The 22,230-nt window shown below is 45.4% G+C and overlaps 1 protein-coding gene across 1 annotated transcript in view; it reads left to right on the top strand.

Moving 5' to 3' along the window:
* Window positions 1–22,230, top strand: part of CTNNA3 (catenin alpha 3) — a 1,165,030-nt gene that overhangs the window by 757,510 nt on the left and 385,290 nt on the right. The window contains exon 10 of the mRNA XM_084845397.1: window positions 1,142–1,298. Within this exon, the coding sequence (XP_084701523.1) occupies window positions 1,142–1,298 (157 nt within the window). The remainder of the gene's footprint in view (window positions 1–1,141; window positions 1,299–22,230) is intronic.

The raw sequence follows: 22,230 nt of genomic DNA, 5'->3' as shown, positions 1-22,230 counted from the left end.
ACCAGTTTTATAGGACCAGGTGGACTTGTCCTGGCCATTTGAGCCATGCCACCTGTCTCCTGCTGAGATGGTAGCTGCCTGCAGTACCATCCTCTAGCAATCCATGGTGGTGGTCCTAGAGAGAAGAAGAATAGAGCAGAAAAGCATCTCTGTCCTCTGGCAAGCTATCATGGTGGTGTAGATGAAGGGGGCTGCAAATGCAGAAAGTTTAGTTTTAAGGCAATGATCATATTAAGCATACCAAATAGGCCTAGCTGAAAAAGGCTGCTTTCTGAACTGGTAGCTTATTAATTCAACTTGAACTAAGAAAAGGGAAAATTTATGAGAAAAGGCTATGGATTAATGCCCCAGACAGGGAAAAACCACAGAGGAGAAGTTGGTAAATTTCTATAGAACAAGACATCAGCAAATATGAATAGAGTGAGATTAAAAGAGTACAGTAGCATAAAGGAAGCAATCTCATCACATATCATGTTCAAGTGTAAAACTATAAAAGTAAACAGAAGATTGGCATAGTCACTCCTGGTAGGGGGTAACCTCTGCTAGCAGAAAGCTGTATTGGTAATGTATGCACTATACTTTGTCCTGTTTTCTTTTCCCGTTTTAAACTTGGTCAACAAGTACCATGGTGCCATTTTCTTACTATAGTTGTCTTAAATATATTTGCTTTTTGTTAATAAATATTTTAACTCTTAAACTAAGTATCCGAGCATGTATTTGTAAAGTAACTGTGTTGCCTGTTTGACTCTGTTTGCCTTAACCCAACGTCAAGAAAAACCATCTCTCTCTGAACCTAAGCCAGATATAGGTGGGAAGTAAAGTCCTGTCACTAGTGAGCAGGGAGTCTGAACAATTAGATTTATTATCCTTATATTTCCCCTTTACACAAAGACGAAGGTGCCTGAGTCCAGCTTCTAGTATCTTGGTTCATGACCCCTTCCCATTGTGTCCTGCCTTAATTCCTAACTGAATTTTAAATTATCAGGAAGATTAGCATCCATGATACTGTAGTTCTTCTTTGCATGAAAATTGAGACTTCAGTGTTTGCATTGTAGAGCTTGGAATATAGGCATGTAGTTCAATGCTTTTTGGTCTGATGTTAGCTTTTTTTTTCAATTTCAGTATATTTACTTTCCTGCAGGTAATCAACGCTGCTTTAGCTCTTGCAGCCAGACCCAAAAGCCAGGTGGTGAAAAGCAACATGGAAATGTATAAAACCACATGGGAGAATCACATACATGTGCTCACTGAAGCTGTGGATGACATTACAAGCATTGATGACTTTCTTGCTGTATCAGGTTTGCTTGCTTTTGATTTCATCTTTTTCCTTTGAGATACCTTCCTCTCTTCTTTTTAATGATTATTTGAGAGATGGCAAAATCCCTTAGGAAGCGGCATTATATCATCCAACCTCCAGTATCTAGCCAGGTGTGAAATTAGTGTGAGGGAAAGTGAATTTGGAAGACAGAGGAATGCAACTGCTGCCAGCCCCAGTAGGAGTTTGCAAAAGACAGCAGACACACTTTGTTTCCTTCACCTCACCCTCTTGCTACAGCAAAATGTTGTATGCCTTGAAGCATGTAACCTACCAGCGGGGCACCCTTCAATGAATATTAGTCACATTTCCAGGCAGGCTTTGAGAGGTTCACATTTTGCATCTCCTAAGATAAAAAAGCTAATTAGTGGACCCAATTCACATCTGGGTTTTCAGGGCGGTGGGGGGGGAGTAATTATAACTGTATGTGATTGAAAATATGTTCTGGAAGTGTCATTCAGCCACAAAGCAGTTCTAGCAGCAAAGGGTGTAGTGTGTTTCACAAGCTCCTACTTGAACCACCCAAATAGGGTAGCCACTCACACATTGCCATAAAAGAGGAAGTGCATCACCAAACAAGAGGACAAGAGTAGATGGTGATTTGCATAAAATCTGCACACAGTAATGTACACTGAGATGCAAATGTAGAAATAATTACTAGAATTTCTATAGAAATACAGTACATGACGGTACAGCGGGGTGGTGGTGGTGGGGAGATTGTGAGCAGGTGACCTGTGTGTCTGCTCGGTCTGCTATGCAGGTAGGGATGTACGAAACTCTTACTTGGCTCCGCGCCAGGCAATCCGTGGTTGGGGGAGGTGCTCCGTCCCTCCCCCCGGAATCCTCCCTGGCTGGCTCCGCTCCGCGGCAACTCCACTGAGCTGCTGGCCGGAGCCACCTGCAGCCAGACGTCCGGCCGCTGGGCTGCACAGGGACGCAAATGGCGGCCGCCGTAGCCGCCGCCATTTGCGTCCGTGTCTTTAGCCGTGATAGGCTATGTAAATATATATGTAGCCTATCACAGCTAAAGACACGGACGCAAATGGCGGCGGCTATGGCAGCCGCCATTTGCATTCCTTCCTATTGCCGTGATAGGCTACGTATATATTTACGTAGCCCATCATGGCCTCCACAGGGACGCAAATGGCGTCCCTGCATTAGCTGTGATAGGCTACATAAATACTTACGTGGCCTATCATGGCCTTTTGAAAGAGGCGAATGGCGGCTGCAGACGTGGCTGCCATTCGAGGAGCACCGGAACGGCCAACAAAGGTAGGCTCCGTTCCGGGCCCATTTTGCGGGGTTGTGGGGTGGGTGGCTTCATTCCGCCATGGATTCCAGGTGGCCGAATGCGCTAGCATTCGGCCTCCCTGGAATCCGTGGCGGAATTCTCCAACATCCCTATATGCAGGTGCTAACTGTGGATGGGCAATTTCATGGCTCCTGTTCTCCCACCCTTATATGGTTCTTTATCTTGAAATTAGACTTGGACTGGACAGCCCTTCGAATAGAGGACACTTTCAAATTGAGGACTGTCATCTGATAGCCCTTCAGGTAGAGGACCGTCCTCTGTAAAATAGGACACATGGCCACTCTACACGCAGATACTCTCCATTCAGGGCAGATGCAGGAGGTCAAGAAAACATTCCAACCAAACTGGGAATTAATGGCTATTTCACCTGAGGTCTCGCATGTAAATTGCACATGTACGGGGCACAGGAGCACCAAACTTTGGGCTCATGCATCTGCCCACACTGTGCATAATGTTTTTATTGTGAGCTAGGATGCACACACACAAATGTCCCTGTGAGTAGGCCTTATATGTGGGATCTGTCTGTTACAAAAAGGGATCGTGGCCATGTATACTGTATGATTTCTTGGTCTTGCATGGTTAGTTATCTGGATGGATATTTCTGTAAAAACTGGTAGAAATGTTTCAATTCTAAATTAAGCTTCTTCAGGAACTTTCCCAATCCTGACCTGACATTTGAAAAAAATGGCATTAGACATTTTTGACCTATTATTTTTCAGGGGCTTAATTGTTTGCCTGCCCTTTGACATAGATTTTCCTCTTTTTCAATGCAAGGCAGATTCATGATGGGTTTGTAAAATCTGTGGTGGATTTCTGATGTTCAGGCGTGGTGATTTGGGTAACAGTTAAATGTTATGTTTGTTTTTTTTTTGTGGAGGCTCTGTGCGTGAAATCTCTTGTTTATGCCCAGGATTTGATTGCCATATTTGAACACCAAGAAGATTTCTCTCTTCCTTGTAGCAGAATGGCTGGTAACCCTTGGGATTTTCCTCAGTGCTCTGCAGTGTGCACCACGGTCTCTTCCTTTAGTCATTTCTGTGAAGTTCAATGTTCCTGTTCCTTACTATCCTCAATAATAGTTCTCATGGGCTAACCTGATTGTTTTGAATGTCTTCCTCACTCTGAAACTTTTACTGCATTCCATTTCCATGTGTTTGAAACATTCTGTTTTCTGCGCACTACTAAGTAGAGCTGAAATATTGGGAGAATATTTCTAGCTGTAATTCCCTGGGGGAAAATATAAATTCAAAATTGTGACATCTGACAAATTAAGTTTCTGCAAAAAATAAAATGCACTAAAGCAGGAATTGGTAATGGAAGACCTATGAGCCACCACTCACCCTCCCTTTCTCCCAGAATTATTGCCCACAGATATGTCAGCAAATGGCAGAGACATAGGGGTTACCAAGGGCAGTCTCTTGGCAGGTTGGATGTGGCCATGGAGAAGGTCTTCGGATTGCCTGTCCCTGCATCAAATAGAGTCCAGTTCTTTATTGGTGACACAGTTTAATAAGATTGTGGGAGAAAGTAAAGATAAAAGAGCCATGGAGGCATTAGGTTGGACCCAGATTTAGCAGTGCTTAGAGTAGATCCATTGAAATCAAAGAGACTTAGCTAACTCATGATTAACTTCAGTTCCATTGGTTTCAATGGGTCTACTCTAACCATGACTAACTTTGGATCCACCCTATTGTCTTGGGTGTGGATGTCTCTCGCTGCCTTAGTTTCTCAAGCATAAAGAATGGGAACAATGCTGTCGTGCCTCATAGGTTTGTGGTGACAAAAATTCTTCTATGGGTCATCAGATAATTTGCACACTACAACATAAAGCATGCAGTATACAGAGAGATATACAGGCATATTTTCTCAGAAATAAATCCCCCTGATTTCAATGGGACTTTCAGCCTAAGGATGTAATCCAATTCTCATTTACCTGGGAAAAAGCCCCTTTGAACCCAATGTTGCTTAGTTCTGAGTAGACATGTATAGGATTGTTCGGTAAAATTATAGTATTGTATTGACTGCAAATCTTGGTGGTGCAGCTGGCCTGGCTCAGAGTGAGGGAAATCAAATGGCATACTGGTAGTAGGGTTGAAACACATTTCTCCCAATCCCCCTCCCACTTCAGGGGGAAAAAAGACATAAATATCCTTCTGATTATTTTGTAGCTGTGTAGATTTTGATTTTTTATTGTCCTTGGGTCCCCCCCTCCCAACTTGCATGTTGTTGCTGCGCTGTACTGTCACATGGAGATATGTTTGACAACTGAAGGAATGTTGGGAGGTGGGTGAGTCAGGACATAAGTGGCACAAGTACAGGATGCTGTGGAGTGGAGGCTGCCAGAATTTTTCAACTGCCCAGTGGCTTCAGTTCGGAAGTTTTTTCACATTCATGGCTCCATTTATTTTTCAGTAGAATGTTCCAGAAAGCGTGCTACGAATCAAGCAATCACCTTTAAGGAGCAATCCTATGCATGTAGGACTTTTTTTTTTCTGTCTAAACAACTCCCAGCATGCCCCAACCAGTCATGCTGTCTGGGGCATGCTGAGAGTTGTGGTATTTTTTTTCTGTCTAAACATGTATAGAATTGTGCCCTTAACATCTGTTATCCCAGCAATGCTGATGTTTAATCACACTCTCAGAAATACTAGGTGGATCTTGAATATTAAAAATTGCCTTAGCACTGGTGGAAATTTGTATTAACTTTTAATCAGCTGCCAAGTTTAACTGATACATATACCATAGATTGGCTTTCCAACTGAATTGCTTGGCTTGCGGAGTTCTTCCCCTACAGGCCAATTGGATCAGATCCAACTCTGCATAGTCCCAGAAACAAGACTGTATATAAACTGAAACTGTTCTTGATAGAAAAGGCCAGCATGGTGAAATGGCTTTTTCAGAGTCTTTTGGAGAATCTCATTGGTGTGGGAATAGTCTGTAGTGATGCAGAACCAACCCAGATGTTTCTGCATTATTGCCAGGGCACTTTATAGGAAATGCAAATTGCATATTTGGCTGTAGAAGAATTTAGAATATTTTGGGTAAGGAATACACTGTAGTATATATTGTAGCAGAAGGAGAGAATGGAAACAGGGCCCATTTCACTGGCTCTTAAGAGAGCAGCTGCTAGGGATGGATGGACTCGCCTCTGTTCGCGCTTGCCAGGCGCTCACAAACTCCTGCCCCCACCTGCCCCCACTCACCATGCGAGCTGCTGCACAGCCTGGCAAGTGCCTGTCGAGTGCTGTGGCCAGGGCTGCCCGTCCCCTTAGTGAACTGCCATTTTGTGTCACAACAGTGGTTCGTTATTCTGTGTAAAAGGTCCTTTACGCAAATGGCAGCCGTGAAGCCACCATTTACACAAGATTAGAGGTGTGAAGCAGATGGGCAGCCCCATGGCACTCGCTGGGCACTTGCCAGGCTGTCCAGTGGCTCATGCAGTGTGGCGAGCGGGGGCAGGGGGTGGGCAGTGGCAGCAGTTTGCAGACCCCAGTCCAGCAGGCCGAGCACCCTTGTAACAGATGCCCACGTCATCCCTAGCGGCTGCCACCTGTTCTCTATTGGCAGCTATTCCACCAGGCTGCAGCAGAGGGAGAGAAGAGGGGCAGATGTATTCCATTGGCTCTGCTCAGTATGGATACGTGAGTCAGCAAAACGCAAGCTCATTGAAGTTCTCAGAGGTCATCCTGACTCATCTCTATATTGGATTGGGAGCTTTTTCCACATGAAAATTCATGCATATTTTCTTGTGCATTTTTCAACACATATCCATCATTTGCTGACATTATTGAAATATGTGCATTTTCTCCCATTGACCAAGGCATGTACGTGGTCATTGTTCAAATGTACTCATTTTCCAAATGCATTTTTGTCATTGCCCGAATTGCATTGCAATCTCGGAAATGTATGGAGCTTCAGACTGCAGATTGCATTTGGCTCCATGCTGGGGTCCAGGAGGTGCAGATTTGATAAAATCTGGTCAAAAATGGCTGGAACAAATGTCTCACCCATCCCTACTGCTGGGAGACCACCTGATAGATGTGGTTCTCCTTCGACTATTACCTAGAAGCAACCATTCCATCAGGCTTCTTGAACTATTTCCAGCCCAGCTGGTCATTACAGGAACCGTAACTTTTAGAACTGGTGCTGGAGCTTGCTTTTTTTTCCCCTCCTCCCTTCCCATCCCTTTTTCCTTTTGTATCCTGCCTTTGAGAATGTAAGCCTGAGAGCAGGGTTGTTGTTGTTCAGTCGTTCAGTCGTGTCCGACTCTTCGTGACCCCATGGACCATAGCACGCCAGGCCTTCCTGTCCTGCATTCTCTCCCGGAGTGTGCTCAAGTTCATATTCATTGCATCGGTGATACTATCTAGCCATCTCATCTTCTGCCGTCCCCTTCTCCTTTTGCCTTCAATCTTTCCCAGCATCAGGGTCTTTTCCGGAGAGTTTTCTCTTCGCATTAGGTGGCCAAAATATTTGAGCTTCAGCTTCACTATCTGTCCTTCCAATGAGCACTCAGGGTTGATTTCCTTTAGGATGGACTGATTTGACCTCCTTGCAGTCCAGGGGACTCGTAACAGTCTTCTCCAGCACCACAGTTCAAAAGCATCAATTCTTCAGCGCTCAGCCTTCCTTATAGTCCAGCTCTCACAGCCATACATTACTACTGGGAAAAACATAGCTTTGATTAGACGGACCTTGTTCTTCTGTTCTTTAATTGATCTGTAAACTGCTCTGGAAGGCTTTTTGGCTGAAGGGTGGGGTAAAAAATGCTCTAAAAATGCTGTCAAGAGGGAAACATGCATCCACATGATGGGCTGGCATGGAGTACAGATAAAGAGAAATGTCTGGTAAACATGACAGAGTTTGAAAGGATTGTACTTTTATGGAACATCCTCAATGCCAGATGCTTCTGAAGAAGGGTCTGCTTACATCTATTTTAAGTCATTCTGCAAGCATGAGGGCTTGAAATAAAACCTGGGATGCTCAGGGTACTGAAAGGATTCCATCTCATACACCGATGCTGTGTGCCTGGCATTTCAGATTGTTAATATCCCTGCATATGATACTGGGACCCTGCCAGGCTAAGGCAAGAATGTAATTACCACTTCATCCTCTTTAGGCTCTTTACTACTTCATGGGTCTCTATTAGTTTCCAAAGGCTATGCGCAACAGCATCTCTCTTCTGCATTGAGCTGGAGTTAGATGTGTAGAGATAAATGAGTCATAAAGCCACCTTTGTGTGTCCTATTCCTTGAGTATTATTTAAGAGCAGCAAAAAGGCCTTTCTAAAGAGTCTGGCTTTATGATTTCATCTAGGGTTATCTATTATTTCACTGCAACTGGGTGAACAATAAATAAATGTATATTTAGAGGAATTTCCCACCAAGGATGGATGGATGGATGGATGGATATATTCTCTGATTATGCTATTATATTTTGAAGTCTTCTTAAACTGAAGAAATATACTGCACCAAGTCCACATTTCCAAAAACTCTTAAAGAGATATACATATTAGTCATGGAAAATAGACTGTAAAATAGTGTTAACTAAAGATGTATTCAGTATAAACTCCCTGTCTATTGCATTAGATGGTTTTCTGCAAGGTCTTTGTTTTGAATTTAAAGAGGGGTACCAGCTGGCTCCCTTATTTCACAGGTATTCTGAGTATGATTTTGCATTATGAGTCTGAATTCTTTGGTAAGAATTATATGACTCCTGAAAGGTTATTCTGCAGAAATCCCTGTCCTTTCAGTGAGCTGACCTGTTTCTTTATTCTGTTAATCTGTCATCATGTCTGTACTGGGCACTACCCTGAGCTAATTGTGATGAAATCCAGCCATGTATGATATCCAAATTGCCTTAAGGCTTTCAGCAATTTAGGGCGCAGTCCTATGCATGTTTAGACAGAAAAAAGTCCTACAACTCCCAGCATGTCCCTGCCAGCAACTTGACACTGGATGTTATACAGGGCAATTGAGGATGCAAAAAGTACCTTTCTGCCTTCTCATCTTTAGGGGATACGTTCCTCTAGGGATCAGGATTCATTTGCCCCCAGGGAGCAGAAATATAAATGTCAGGGCACCTGCAGTGGCACTGATATTGAACTTTACCCAGCGCTACATGACTTTTTCACTAAGTTTTGTATTTGCATACCTTGATCGCAAAGTATCCAAAGAGAGACAGCTATCCCCATTAACGAAGCTTCCTATTTTTGGATTGACTTTCATTAAAAAATTGAAGAGCATGGTATGTGCTGAAATTATGAATAATTGCATCACCAGAGACCTTTAACTGTTCCAACTGAGTGTTACTTATCTGTTTTCTTCAAGACTGTTCTTGTCCAGAATCTCTTTACAAAAATTGGATATAACCAGCAGTAACACTCACTGATTTTTTCCCCCCTTGAAAGGCTCCAGGTAACAATACAAAACAACAACCTTAGAGCAAGTTTTAGTTTTGTTTTAAATAAGCCCCTTTGGGACCACATTTTGAAAAGCACCTTTTTCCAGTAATTTAGGCAGGCTTGGTTTCTATGCAGCGCCTAATCTCCATGTTGCCCACTCGCTCCTGGTGTTTTGATAGAACATTAAGGCTTCTAGTTAAAAATATTTGATTAAAATGCCAGCTTCCTATTGCTGTAAACCACCTGCTTTTGCTTGTTTGATGAAGAGCAATTTGCAAACATTGTTGCCAACATACATTTGTATATTCAAAATGACCTTCTTTCAAGTCTAAGTTTCTGATGTAGGAGAATAATTTATGGATAATAAATAGGGTTGGCAGAGAATTTCTCCCCGAAACTTCGGAATGGCCGAGCGCCAACGTGTTCGGCCCCCCGAAGACGTTTCGGGGAGAAATCCTCCGAACCCCCCCCCGCCCCCCACACACCCCCCGGGACGGGACTTACCTTCGCTGAATGTCCCTCCCGGCGGCGGGTCCGGGCGGCGGGTCCGGCCGGCGGTTCGGTGGGTGTTCGAGCGGGGCGGGAGCGGCAGCCGGTCTTTCGACCGGCTGCCGCCGCCGCCATTGCAATCAAAGAAAAAAAACAACAATTCCCCCTGATAGGCTATATGACGATTCATGTAGCCTATCACGGCTAGATTTGCAAAGTCAGCCGTGATAGGCTACGTCAATCCTCACGTAGCCTATCGGGTGACTTAAAAAAAAAAAAAGTGTGTACGGATAATGGCAGCCCCCATAGGGAGCCGCCATTCCCGTTCCTTATTTGGTCGCTGTAGTCTACGTAAGGATTTACGTAGACTACGGCGAAAATAAGGGCAATGCTATTTGCGTTGCTCTTATTTTCGCCGTAGTCTACGTAAACATTTACGTAGACTACAGCAACCAAATAAGGAACGGGAATGGCGGCTCCCTATGGGGGCCGCCATTATCCGTACACACTTTTTTTTTTTTTAAAGTCACCCGTGATAGGCTACATGACGATTCACGTAGCCTATCACGGCTGACTTTGCAAATCTAGCCGTGATAGGCTACGTGAATCGTCACGTAGCCTATCAGGGGGCGTTTTTTTTTTTTTAAACTTTCGCGTTCGCGGCCGGGCGAGGCGGGAAGCCTCCTCCCCGGCCTGAATTTCGGCTGGGCTGAGGCGGGAAGCCTCCCCCCCGGCCTGAATTTCGGCCGGGCCGAGGCGGGAAGCCTCCCCCCCGGCCGGAACTTCGCAGGGGGAGCAGCGAAGCGCCTCCCCCCCACCGCGAACATCCTTCGAGGACAAGTAAGGGACTTTCGTCCACCCCTAATAATAAACCTAATTAGGCAGACCTCATGTTAACTTGATGGCAACTACTTCCTGTCTATATCTGGGTTCATAGATATGTGGTTTTTTAATGCTGAGAAGGCTTGGGCCTCGTCTACATGGAGACGCTTTCTAATGCAATTTAGTTTAAAACTGCATTTTCATCCATTTGCATTTGCTCCTCCCGAGGAACACACAGCCAATTAAAATTGCTTATACATGAGGAAAAAACTGCTTTCATGTGGGAGACTGAAACTGCATTAGTTCAGGCATATGTGGGTGGAGTTTGGTGGCATCAACAAGTAGGGGTGTATGAAACCCTGCTTAACTGACTCCACTGGGTTCCGCAGATGTGGGGAGGTGATCCGTTCCTCCCCCCTGGAATCCTGCCTGGCCGGCTCCACGGCCAGGCCACAGAGCCACCGGCTGGGCCAACCCGCGGCAGGGCCTCACATCTTCTTCTTTTTTTTTTTAAACCTAGCCATGATAGGCTACGTAAAACTTTACGTAGCCTATCATGTCTTTTTTTTTTTCCCCCACACTGGAAATGGTGGCGGTGGCAGCCGGTCGGAAGACCGGCCGCCGCCGCCGCCGGAGCCACTGCTGCCTGGAAGATCTGCCCCAGGACAAGACTTACCTGAGGCGGGGGGTGGCAGGCCGTTCTGCCACGGAGTTCGGGGGGCCGAATGCACTGGCATTCGGCCTCACCGAGATCCGTGGCAGAATTCTCTGACATCCCTAACGTAAATGGCGGTGGCTACGGCCGCTGCCATTTGGATTCCTTATTTTTGGCCGTCTTAGTCTACGTAAATATTTACGTAGACTAAGGCGGCGAAAATAAGGGGAACGCAAATAGCATAGTGGACACTATCTGCGTTCCCCCTTATTTTCGCCATCTTAGTCTACGTAAATATTTACGTAGACTAAGACGGCCAAAAATAAGGAATGCAAATGGTGGTGGCTGTAGCCGCCGCCATTTGCGTGCGCGCATTTTTTTTTTAAAGCCAGATGTGATAGGCTACATAAGTCTTTATGTAGCCTAACATGGCTGACTACAGGGACGCAAACGGTGGCGGCTATGGCCGCCGCCATTTGCATCCCTGCTAGCCAGCGGCCGGACGTCCAGCTGCTGGCGGAGCCGGCTGGTGGCTCCGCGGAATCCACGCAGAGCAGAGCCGGCCGGCGAGGATTCTGAGGGGAGGGACGGAGTGCCTCCCCCCCCCAGTGGAACCCGGCGGAGCCAGGTAAGGGGACTTTCGTACATCCCTAGTTCCCGTTTTATCCGTGATAGGCTATGTAAATATTTACATAGCCTAACACGGCTAAAATGGGAACGCAAATGGCGTCCCCTACGCCATTTGCATCCCTGCTTTAGCCGTGATAGGCTACATAAGTATTTACGTAGCCTATCATGGGCTACCATAGGGACGCAACTGGCATCCCCTACTCAGGATGCCATTGCATTTGCACCAGCCCGGCAGCAGCCGGAACCACCACCGCCGCTACCACCGGAGCCGAAGCCGAAGCTGGAGCCAGAGCCACAGCCCGGTAGGCTCCGTTTTGCGGGGCTTTCGCGGGGTGGAGGGGTGGGGGGCTCCATTCTGCCACAAATTCTGGGGGGCTGAATTCATTGGAATTTGGCCCCCCTGGGATCCGTGGCAGAATTCTCTAACATCCCTATCAACAAGTCATGAAACTTAAGCACAGGTCTGCCAGAGCAGATAAGTGGAGACTGTAAACAAAAGGCATCAACAAGCTTCTTTCTTTAAATATTTATTTATTTATTTATTTATTTCATTTCTATACCGCCCAATAGCCGAAGCTCTCTGGGCAGTTCACAAAAATTAAAACCACTTTTTTTGCCATAAAAGTTGCCATAAAATGCGGATTTTATGGCAAGAAAAACTGCAGTTGATGCAAAGTGGAGGGAACGTCATGTGCCTGAGCAGTGCAGTAGAACTAGACTACATCCCCTGTGTAGATGGGGTCCCAGTCATTTTATGCTCAACACAGTTCCTTAATAAATAGATGCTCATAGATTATATTTTAAACATTTATTAACAACAAGCAAGTGTTAAGGGTGTACGGATTCCCCACCGTCCATTCCAGTGGGGAATCTGTGGAGGGGAGGCTATCTGTTCCTCCCCCGCTCCGAATCCTCCGGAGCAGCTCCACTCCACAAGGATTCTGTGGAGCCGCACCAGCTATAGGGCTGCTTACCTTGCTGGAAAGAGCTCTTTGCCGCCTCCGTGCCAATCGCCATTTCTTAAAAAAAAAAAAAAAAGGTGATCAGCAGGATGTGCCCATAGATTTATACTCAAATAGAGCCATGAATCTTGCGTATAAGTCTATGTGTCCATAGGCTTATACACAAGATTCATGGCTCTCTTTTGCGTATAAGTCTATGGGCACATCCTGCTGATTGCCTTTTTTTTAATTTAAAGAAATGGCGGTCGGTGTGGAGGAGGTGAACAGCTCTGGTGGAAGAAACAGTCAAATGCTGTTCCACCTCCAATCTTCCTGGAGCGGAGGTAAGTGGTGCTGATCTGCCATGGATTCCTGAGGCCGGATTCCAAAGAGTCTGGCCTCATTTGAATCTGCGGCATATTTCTCTAACATCCCTAGCAAGTGTATTTAAGGCAATTATAGAATGAAACTGATGCCATGGTATTTGTTGACAAAGGTTACAAAAGGAAAAGAAAACAAGACAAAGCACAGTGCATGCATTAGCGATACAGATTTCTGCCAGCAGAGACTGGAGGAGGGCTAATGTTGTCCCTATCTTCAAAAAGAGCAAAAAGGAGGAACCTGGGAACTACACACCAGTCAGTCTGACATCAATCCCTTGGAAAATTCTGGAACAGATTATCAAGCAATCTGTCTGTAAGCACCTTGAAAACAATGCAGTGATTACTCGAAGCCAACATGGATTTGTCAAGAACAAATCTTGCCAGATGAATCTGAACTCATTTTTGGATCAGGTGACCTCCCTTGTGGACTGTGGGAATGCTGTGGACATAATAGACCTCAACTTCAGCAAAGCGTTCAACAAAGTGCCCCATGGTATCCTGATTAGCAAACTAGCTCAAAGTAGGGATATCAGAGAATTCCGCCACGGACTCCAGTGAGGCCAGATTCTAAAGAATCCGTAGCAGCCGCCATTTGCGTGGCTGCCTTTACTGTGATAGGTTACGTAAATACGTAGCCTATCGTGGCAAAGAGCAGGGGCGCAAATGGTGTAGCGGCTGCCAGTTGCGTCCCTGCTCTTTGCCATGATAGGCTACATAAATACTTACATAGCCTATCATGGCTGACTGCAAGGTTGCAAATGGCCGCCATTTGCAGCTGCAGCAGCCCGGCTACAGCCAGAACTCTGGCTGAGGCTGGCCCTGGCTGGCAGCTCTGCAGGGCCGCCACAGAGTGGAGCAAGCTGGGGAGGATTCTGGGAGGAGGGACAGAGCGCCTCCCCCCCCCACTGCGGATTGCCCGGCGCGGAGCCAGGTAAGACTTTCGTACATCCCTAGCTCAAAGTGGGCTAGATGAAACAATGATCAGGTGGATCCACAGTTGGCTACAGAATCGAACCCAGAGTGCTTATCAATGGGATCTTCACCAACTGGGGAGAGGTAATGAGCGGGTACTGCAGAGCTCAGTCCTGGGCCCAGGGCTCTTCAACATTTTTATTAATGACCTGGAGGAGGAGGTGCAAGGAATGCTGATCAAATTTGCAGATGACACCTTGGGCGGGATAGCTAATACTTTGGAAGATGGAAACAAAATTCAAAGTGATCTTGATAGACTGGAGCGCTGGGCAGAAAGCAACAGAATGACATTTAATAGGGATAAATGCCAAGTTCTGCACCTAGGAAAAGAAACCAAATGCACAGTTACAAGATGGGGGATACATGGCTCAATCACACTACAAGCGAGAAGGATCTTAGAATTGTAGATCACAAGCTGAATATGAGCCAGCAATGTGATGTGGCTGCAAAAAAGGCAAATGCCATTTTGGGCTACATTAATAGAAGCATAGCTTCCAAATCCCAAGAAGTACTAGTTCCCCTCTACTCAGCACTGGTTAGGCCTCATCTGGAGTATTGTGTCCAGTTCTGGGCACCACATTTTAATAGGGATGTACGACAACAACAACAACGAAAGTCACTTACCTTTCCACGGATTATGTTGATGGTGGGGGAGGAGGCATTCTGTTCCTCCCCCCCGGAATCCTTCACGGCTGGCTGTGCTCTGCGGCAGCTCTGCGGAGCAGCCGGCCAGGCCCAGCCAGGCCAGAGCCGTCCGCAGCAGGATTTCTGGCCACGGAAGGCTCGGGGGGGGGAATGCGTACGCAAATGGCGGCGGCTACAGCCGCCGCCATTTGCGTTCCTTACTTTTGGCTGTCTTAATCTACATAAATATTTACGTAGACTATGATGGTGAAAATAAAGGGGAAAGCACATAGTGTAGCGGGTGCTATTTGCGTCCCTTTTTGATGCGCCGTTTTAGCCAACATAAATATTTACGTAGGCTAAAACGGAGAGTCAAAGAGGGACGCAAATAGCGCCCGTGACACTATTTGCGTTCCCCTTTATTTTCGCCATCATAGTTTATGTAAATATTTACATAGGCTAAGATGGCTAAAAATAAGGAACGCAAATGGTGGCGGCCGTAGCCGCCGCCATTTGCTTACGCATTTTTTTTTAAACCCAGCCATGATAGGCTACGTAAATCTTTACGTAGCCTATCACGTCATCTTTTTTTTTTTAAACCCAGCCATGATAGGCTACGTAAATCTTTACATAGCCTATCACGTCGTTTTTTTGTGTGTTTTTTACAAGTCTGCAAATGGCGGCAGTGGCAGCCGGTCGGAAGACCAGCCGCCGCCGCCGAAGCCGCCACCGGAGCCGCTGCCACCCGGAAGATCCGCCCCAGGTAAGTCTTGTCCCGGGGGGGATCTGCGGGGGGGCGGGGGGGCAGGCCATTCCACCACGGAGTTCGGGGGGCCGAATGCACTGGCATTCGGCCTCACCGAAATCCGTGGCGGAATTCTCTAACATCCCTACATTTTAAGAAGGATGCAGACAAGCTGGAGGGGTTTCAGAGGAGGGCAACAAAGATGATCAGGGGACTGGAAACAAAGCCCTACGAGGAGAGACTGAAAGAACTGGGAATGTTTAGCTTTGAGAAGAGAAGACTGAGGGGAGATAGGATAGCACTCTTGAAGTACTTGAAAGGTTGTCACAGAGAGGAAGGCCAGGATCTCTTCTCAATCATCCCAGAGAGCAGGACATGGAATAATGGGCTCAAGTTTCAGGAAGCCAGATTCTGGCTGAACATCAGGAGAACCTTCCTGACTGTTGGAGCAATACGACAATGGAACCAATGACCTAGGGAGGTGGTGGGCTCTCCCACACTGGAGGCATTCAAGACAAGGCTGGACAGCCATCTGTCAGGGATGCTCTGACTTGGATTCCTACATTGAGCAGGGGGTTGGACTCGATGGCCTTGTAGGCCCTTTCCAATCCTACTGTTCTATGATTGTATGATTACTCCCTGCTGGGAGCAACCCCAATCAGTATCTTGCCTTTTTGTTGTTCAGTCGTTCAGTCATGTCCAACTCTTCGTGACCCCATGTACCATAGCATGCCAGGCCTTCCTGTCCTGCGTTCTCTCCCGGAGCGTATCTTGCCTTTACTTTTATAGTTTTACAATTGAACATGACATGTGATGTGGTCGTTTGCTGTATTCTGATTGGCTACTTTATTGTTTTAATTCCACTTCTTCGTAACTATTCATATTTGCTTGACATCATATTTTTACTTGTAGAGTTTTATAGACATTTCCCAACTTGTTCTCTGTGGTTTTGACCTGTCTGGGACATGAACCTTATAGAGCAAGAATGTTTCTTGTAAGGTTCCCCGCCCCCCTGACCCAGGTCAAGCTTCCTGCCAGTAACATGTCAAAAGCAAACTTTGGTTCAGACAGCCATTTTAGCTATGCTTCTTTGATATGCCTGAAATGACCATTGCTTTAAAATTGCCAACAGTGACCTTGAAGGCACTTGATTGAATGGCCTTTGATGATTGTTGCCTACTAGCTGCTTGAAGTAGTTATATGCCCCCTGTGTTTGGGGGCAGGGGGCTGAAGGAGCCAGTTTTGCAATTTGAATATAGCTTGAGAAAGAGATGGGGGGGGGCTGCTTAATTTATGTTTTGCTGCTGTGTAGCTGTCAAGAATAAGCTTTGTGATAGTTCAAAGGGTATGCTATTGGTTTTGGGAGCTGGTGCAATTCTAAAGACTAGAACTACCTTTCTATTATTATTATTTATTACATTTCTATACCGCCCAATAGCCAGAGCTCTCTGGTAGATTACAAAGATTAAAAACATTAAAAATACGATATACAGAGATTAAAAACCATTTACATAAAAAACACATGAACAGACAATATACACAAAAGAAACCTATATCTTAAACAACTTCAATCAAACAATCTCAAAAGCAAACAACCATAACCATAAGACATTCCAGGATCGATTAAACACTTATCATATGCTTCCAAATGCCTGTGAGAAGAGAAAGGTCTTACCCTGGTGCCAAAATATAATAATGTTGGCACCAGGCAGGCCTCGTTGGGGAGATAATTCCATAATTTCTAGATGTCTGTTTGGTCCTCCCTGCTCAACGTGGATATTTGTAAATAAACAGATATTACACAATTATTCTAAGTCTCCAGTACTTTCTTCTTAGAAGGAGACTGGCTCTGTAAAAAGCTGCTCTTGAAATATCCTACCATTCAGGGAAATGTGGAGTGAAAAACTATATGAAGTCTTTAAAGTCTCCTGTGGTAAGTCGTAGGTAGTAAAGCACCAATGATTTGGAAGAAAAGTGCTACAGGTCAGGACTTCAGAGTTCAAAATGGGCCCTCATGTTAATAATGATATCTATGCCCAAACAGGGAATCAAGTGCTTCGTTGTTATCCAACACTTTTGTACAATTTCCTCAGTCAACAACCCTTTCTGTAGGCAGTCAGGAAACTGAACTAGGTGAACCATTTGTCCGACTCTGTATATTGTTGCTCTCGCTCTCTGATGTAAGCTATAATTAAAATTAGGCTTAATTTACTTTGTATAATGTTTATCCACGAGGGCTTGTGTGAGCCGATTCTGCCGGGGAGGTAAATTTGCAGACATGGCTTGGCATACTGCTTACTCTTTCTTTGTTTTGTGAACGCTACCTTTGATATGTGGGTAGATGCCACTTTTTGAACGTACTTATTTACTAACATTTCTGTCCTACTCCAAAACAGCCTGCAACATAATAGGAAGGCAGGCAAGAGAGTATAAAACAGCAATAATAAAATGCAAAAGCCTCATCATTAGTGGATGGGAAGAGAAAGCTATGACAGTTCTAAAACCCAACTCCACTCCGTTCACAGCAATGTAATAAAAACCAAAGGCCTGATGACATCCCAAATGGTTCAGTTTCAAAACAACCATCTTGACCACAAGACTGACAGTGTTTCACCTCCTTCTCAGTCATGTCCCATAGTTTCCATCTGACGCTATCGATATTCTGATTACTCAGGGTTCAACCATATGAGCAACATATCAGTGTGGGCTTTTGAGCCACAGCCAACCACATGGCATTAGCCACTCTGGCAGACAGTAGTGTAGAAAAAGTGGGTTGGAATTCCATCCTTAAACCTGGCAAATGCTGGATAGTCCTATCCTTCACTGGTGCATCAATGGGGCAAAACTAGTAGGACACCAAAAGGCAGGGGTGGCCAACATGTGACCTTCAGATGTTTTGGCCTACAACTCCCATCAGCCCTAACCAGCATATCTGCTGCTGCTGAAATGGACCCAGATTTGCCCAGGTTGGAATAGCCCTTAGTCTGATACACAAATACTTCAATTGAACTTACACAGCTGCCAGAGTGGTGCATTCCTATAGCTCCTGTGGGTGGGTTTGTCCACTCCATTGCCCTGGAATGGCTCTGCTCACAGAAGGTGCCTCCACCCAATTTTCAGAGATTTCCCCCTTCCTCCAATTCATAGCTCAACCAGCTCACCCCATTCAGCAGGGGGCCCTGGCCCTCTATAGAGTATTTTCAGGGAGCTGGAGGAGGCTGCTAGGGAGGCAATGCTAAGGAAATCTGCTTCTGCCAGCCCAGTTGCACACACCTAAATCTGGATCCAACCCACTAATAATCTGGACTTCTCTTGCCTTGCCTCATCATCTGAGCAATAAATTCCAGCCTGCTGCAATCAAGACTTTATCTCCAGTTAATTTCCAGTACAGATCTCTTTTCAGCAGATGCATATTTGGACCCTGAGTTGGAGAAAATCCACTCTAGATTTGGTTCCCAGTCAGACTGTTCTTGTCCTGCCTGGACCTGACACATGGGGAGAAAAACAACCCCAGGTTGTTCCAAAAGTTATAGATGTGGTGGTGGTGGTGGGTGGGGTACTGGAACTATGTCTGCATAACAGTGGTTTCATATATAGAGAGTCTGTGACACTTGATATGGATTGCCCCTGCTTTCATGAACAGTTTCCATGCTTACTATGCAGCTTTATATAGAACTGGAGAACTGGACCATGTTATATTTTTACTCAAACACACAAAAAAGGCCCCTATTCAGCTGAGGGGATTAATCTCATATATGATTGTAGCTGGGAATTAGTTCTATGCAAAATACTGGGAAAAGACTCAAGTACGAATCATAGGAATTGTAAAATGTATGAATATGCAGTAATGGCAAAGCTTGAGAGTTATATAAGGGTGAAAGGAGGGAGGGAAAAATTTAAAGATTTCTGCAGAATTGGAATCTGGTCATTTCTCATTGGCACAATATGACACACACCTCTGGAGACATAAGGTTTTCATTAGACGTGCTGTAACAGGAAATATACATTATGAAGAAATATTTGTTTTCGAAGTATGAATAATTTACAATGTGATAGTGTTGAATAGCGGTGTTGCATGATGACTCCTGTATGTGCAGAAGTCTGTCCAGGAGCCTCTGCATGGTAGCCAAAGCATTTGAATCATCCCCGGTGGTGTGGTGGAGCCAGGGTTCGCAGGGCCAAAGCACCAGGACTTTCTGATCAGCAGGTATGGTCAACTGCCAGCATCTCTCCCTGCCCTTCCCTGTCCTCTCTGAACTTAGCTGCAACCTTCACAGTAGTTGTGGGAAAATTGATTTTTCCAGCAACAATATAGTGTTGTGAGTGATTTCTGTGATAATGCAGTGTTCTGGGTAGCTTGGTCTTGAATAGCCAATTAAGACCCATTAGTTTTTCAAAAGAATTGATCCTGATGGAGATGAAAACTGCTAGAACTGGTTCGTTGACTTCAAGATAAAATGTTTCTCCCCAGTGTTGGGATAAGAAACTCTTGGAAATATATACATATGCACATACATAGCATGACTATGGAAACTGTCACGATGAGTGCCTCCTTCATAATTTACCACTACACCATGAGTTGTCCCTTAATGAAACTCATTTGTGAAGTTTTCACCATGAAGCTGAAGGCAGGACAGAAACAAAATTGTCCTTTTTTCCCTATTATAATTTGTTGTTGTTGTTATTGAAAACCTTCCAGTCAGAATAAGGTTATTGAATGTTCTGAATGTCAATGAAGGGAGGAAAAAGAAAAGAAAAACAGACATCAAAAACTGTTTTATGTTAATAGTTACATATTCACTTCAGCTTCCTTTAACCATTGTAAGTACACAAGTCTCACATTTATATTCCTGTCAAGTAAAAAATGATCTACAGGTGAGTGGTAATGTAACATCTTTCACTTAGCAAGCATACACAGGCTTGTTAAAATCACAGCTTGGCAGAATCTGTTTGAAGCCAAACAAGTCTTCAAAATGGCTGCTGTTGGGTTTGAGGTTGACAGGACTCATGGCTGTGTTTTTGTAGATTACAAAAACCACACATCCTGAATGGTACCCTGAAACCATTTTATCTAGACAAATCTTACCCTTAAATTTACTTGTCAATGTAGAGCTTTAGAAAAAAGAAATATTCCTGAAGTTTTGTATTGATACTGCAGGAATTCTCTGATTCCATTCTCTGGATTATAGGGATGTACGAAAGTCACTTACCTGTTCGCGGATTATGTTGATGGTGGGGGGGAGGCATTCCATCCCTCCCCCCAGAATCCTGGCCAGCCGGCTCCGCTCTGCAGGGATTCTGTGGAGCCGCCGGCTGGCTCCGCCAGCAGCCGGACATCCGGCTGCTGGCTAGCAGGGACGCAAATGGCGGCGGCCAGAGCTGCCGCCGTTTGCGTCCCTGCAGTCAGCCGTGATAGGCTACGTAAATGTTTACGTAGCCTATCACATCTGGCTTAAAAAACCCCAACAACAATGTGCATACGCAAATGGCAGTGGCCACGGCCGCTGCCATTTGCGTTCCTTATTTTGGCACATCTTAGTCTAAGTCAAGATTTATGTAGACTAACACGGCGAAAATAAGGGGAACGCAAATAGCGTAGCGGACACTACGCTATTTGTGTTCCCCTTATTTTCGCCATCTTAGTCTACATAAATTTTGACGTAGACTAAGACGTGCCAAAATAAGGAACGCAAATGGCGGCGGCCATAGCCACAGCCATTTGCGTACACGCGTTTGTTTGTTTTTTAAAGTCAGACGTGATAGGCTACGTAAACATTTACGTAGCCTATCACGTTTTTTTTTTAAACCTAGCCGTGATAGGCTACATAAATCTTTACGTAGCCTATCACGTCTTTTTTTTTTTTAACAGGAAATGGCGTTGGTGGCAGCCGGTCGGAAGACCGGCCGCCGCCGCACCATTGCCAGAGCCGCTGCCGGTGCCACCGCCGCCTGGAAGATCCGCCCCGGGTAAGTCTCGTCCCGGGGGGTGGGGTGGGGGGGTGGCAGGCCGTTCCGCCACCGATTTCGGGGGGCCGAATGCACTGGCATTCGGCCTCCCCGAGAACCGTGGTGGAATTCTCTGACATCCCTACTGGATTATGTCCATCTGCATTAACTGAGATAGTGCTTTTTTTCTCAACACTCAGGATGGGAGATGACAGTTTGGGAATCAAAATGAAAGGTGAGAGGGTACAGAACCAATGCATAAGAACAGGAATAAAAAGGACAGAATAGCATAGCCATTGATCTCTATATATAAAGAAAAAGGAAAATATTTGATAGCACATTGAGACTAACTTTTAAGCAGCATTTTATTACCACATGACACATAGGCCCAAATCTAAAGAACTACAGAAGTAGTTCTGCTGAATCCCCAAAGGATGTGTGTTTCCTGAAGAGAAACTGCTGATGTCACAGGGTGAATGACTTGAAACTGAGGGGAATTCAGAAAACACTTTGTGATATAAGACTAGGGGGTTGCTATTTGAAGGGAAAAGCCAACAATCCCACTGAACTAATGCAGTTTAGAACTGCACTTTGGATGCCAGGCATAGATACAATAATTAAAAGAGCACTCAGTTTGGTCTCTAAGGTACACAGGGTCTAAACTTGTCAGGGCTTTATTAGTTAGTTAAAGACAATACTTGAATTGTGTCTAAAACCGGCCCAGCATCAGGGGTTGGCATAGGTGAGCAGAAGCCAAGGGCCTAGGGGCTCAGAAGGGGCCCATCTCTGTCCCTCAGCTGACTGCATCTGCTGCCCTTCTCCTCCACTACTCTGCTGGCAAAAGGAAGCACTGGGGCTGAGCCTGCAGGCCCTGCCCTATTCTGAGGTTGTTGTTTTTTTTTAAATTACATTTGTAAAATCAGCAGTGACCTGAACCAATCAGATGGTGCCTTTGTGGGGGACATGGCCAATAAGGGCACAGGTAGGGATGTA

This window comes from Heloderma suspectum, chromosome 3 (assembly GCF_057233095.1).
Source record: "Heloderma suspectum isolate Gila_16-S chromosome 3, 16-S_ref, whole genome shotgun sequence".
NCBI lineage: Eukaryota > Metazoa > Chordata > Lepidosauria > Squamata > Helodermatidae > Heloderma > Heloderma suspectum.
The sequence above is the reverse complement of the archived record's forward strand: the minus strand, read 5'-3'. Positions and strand labels throughout refer to the sequence as shown.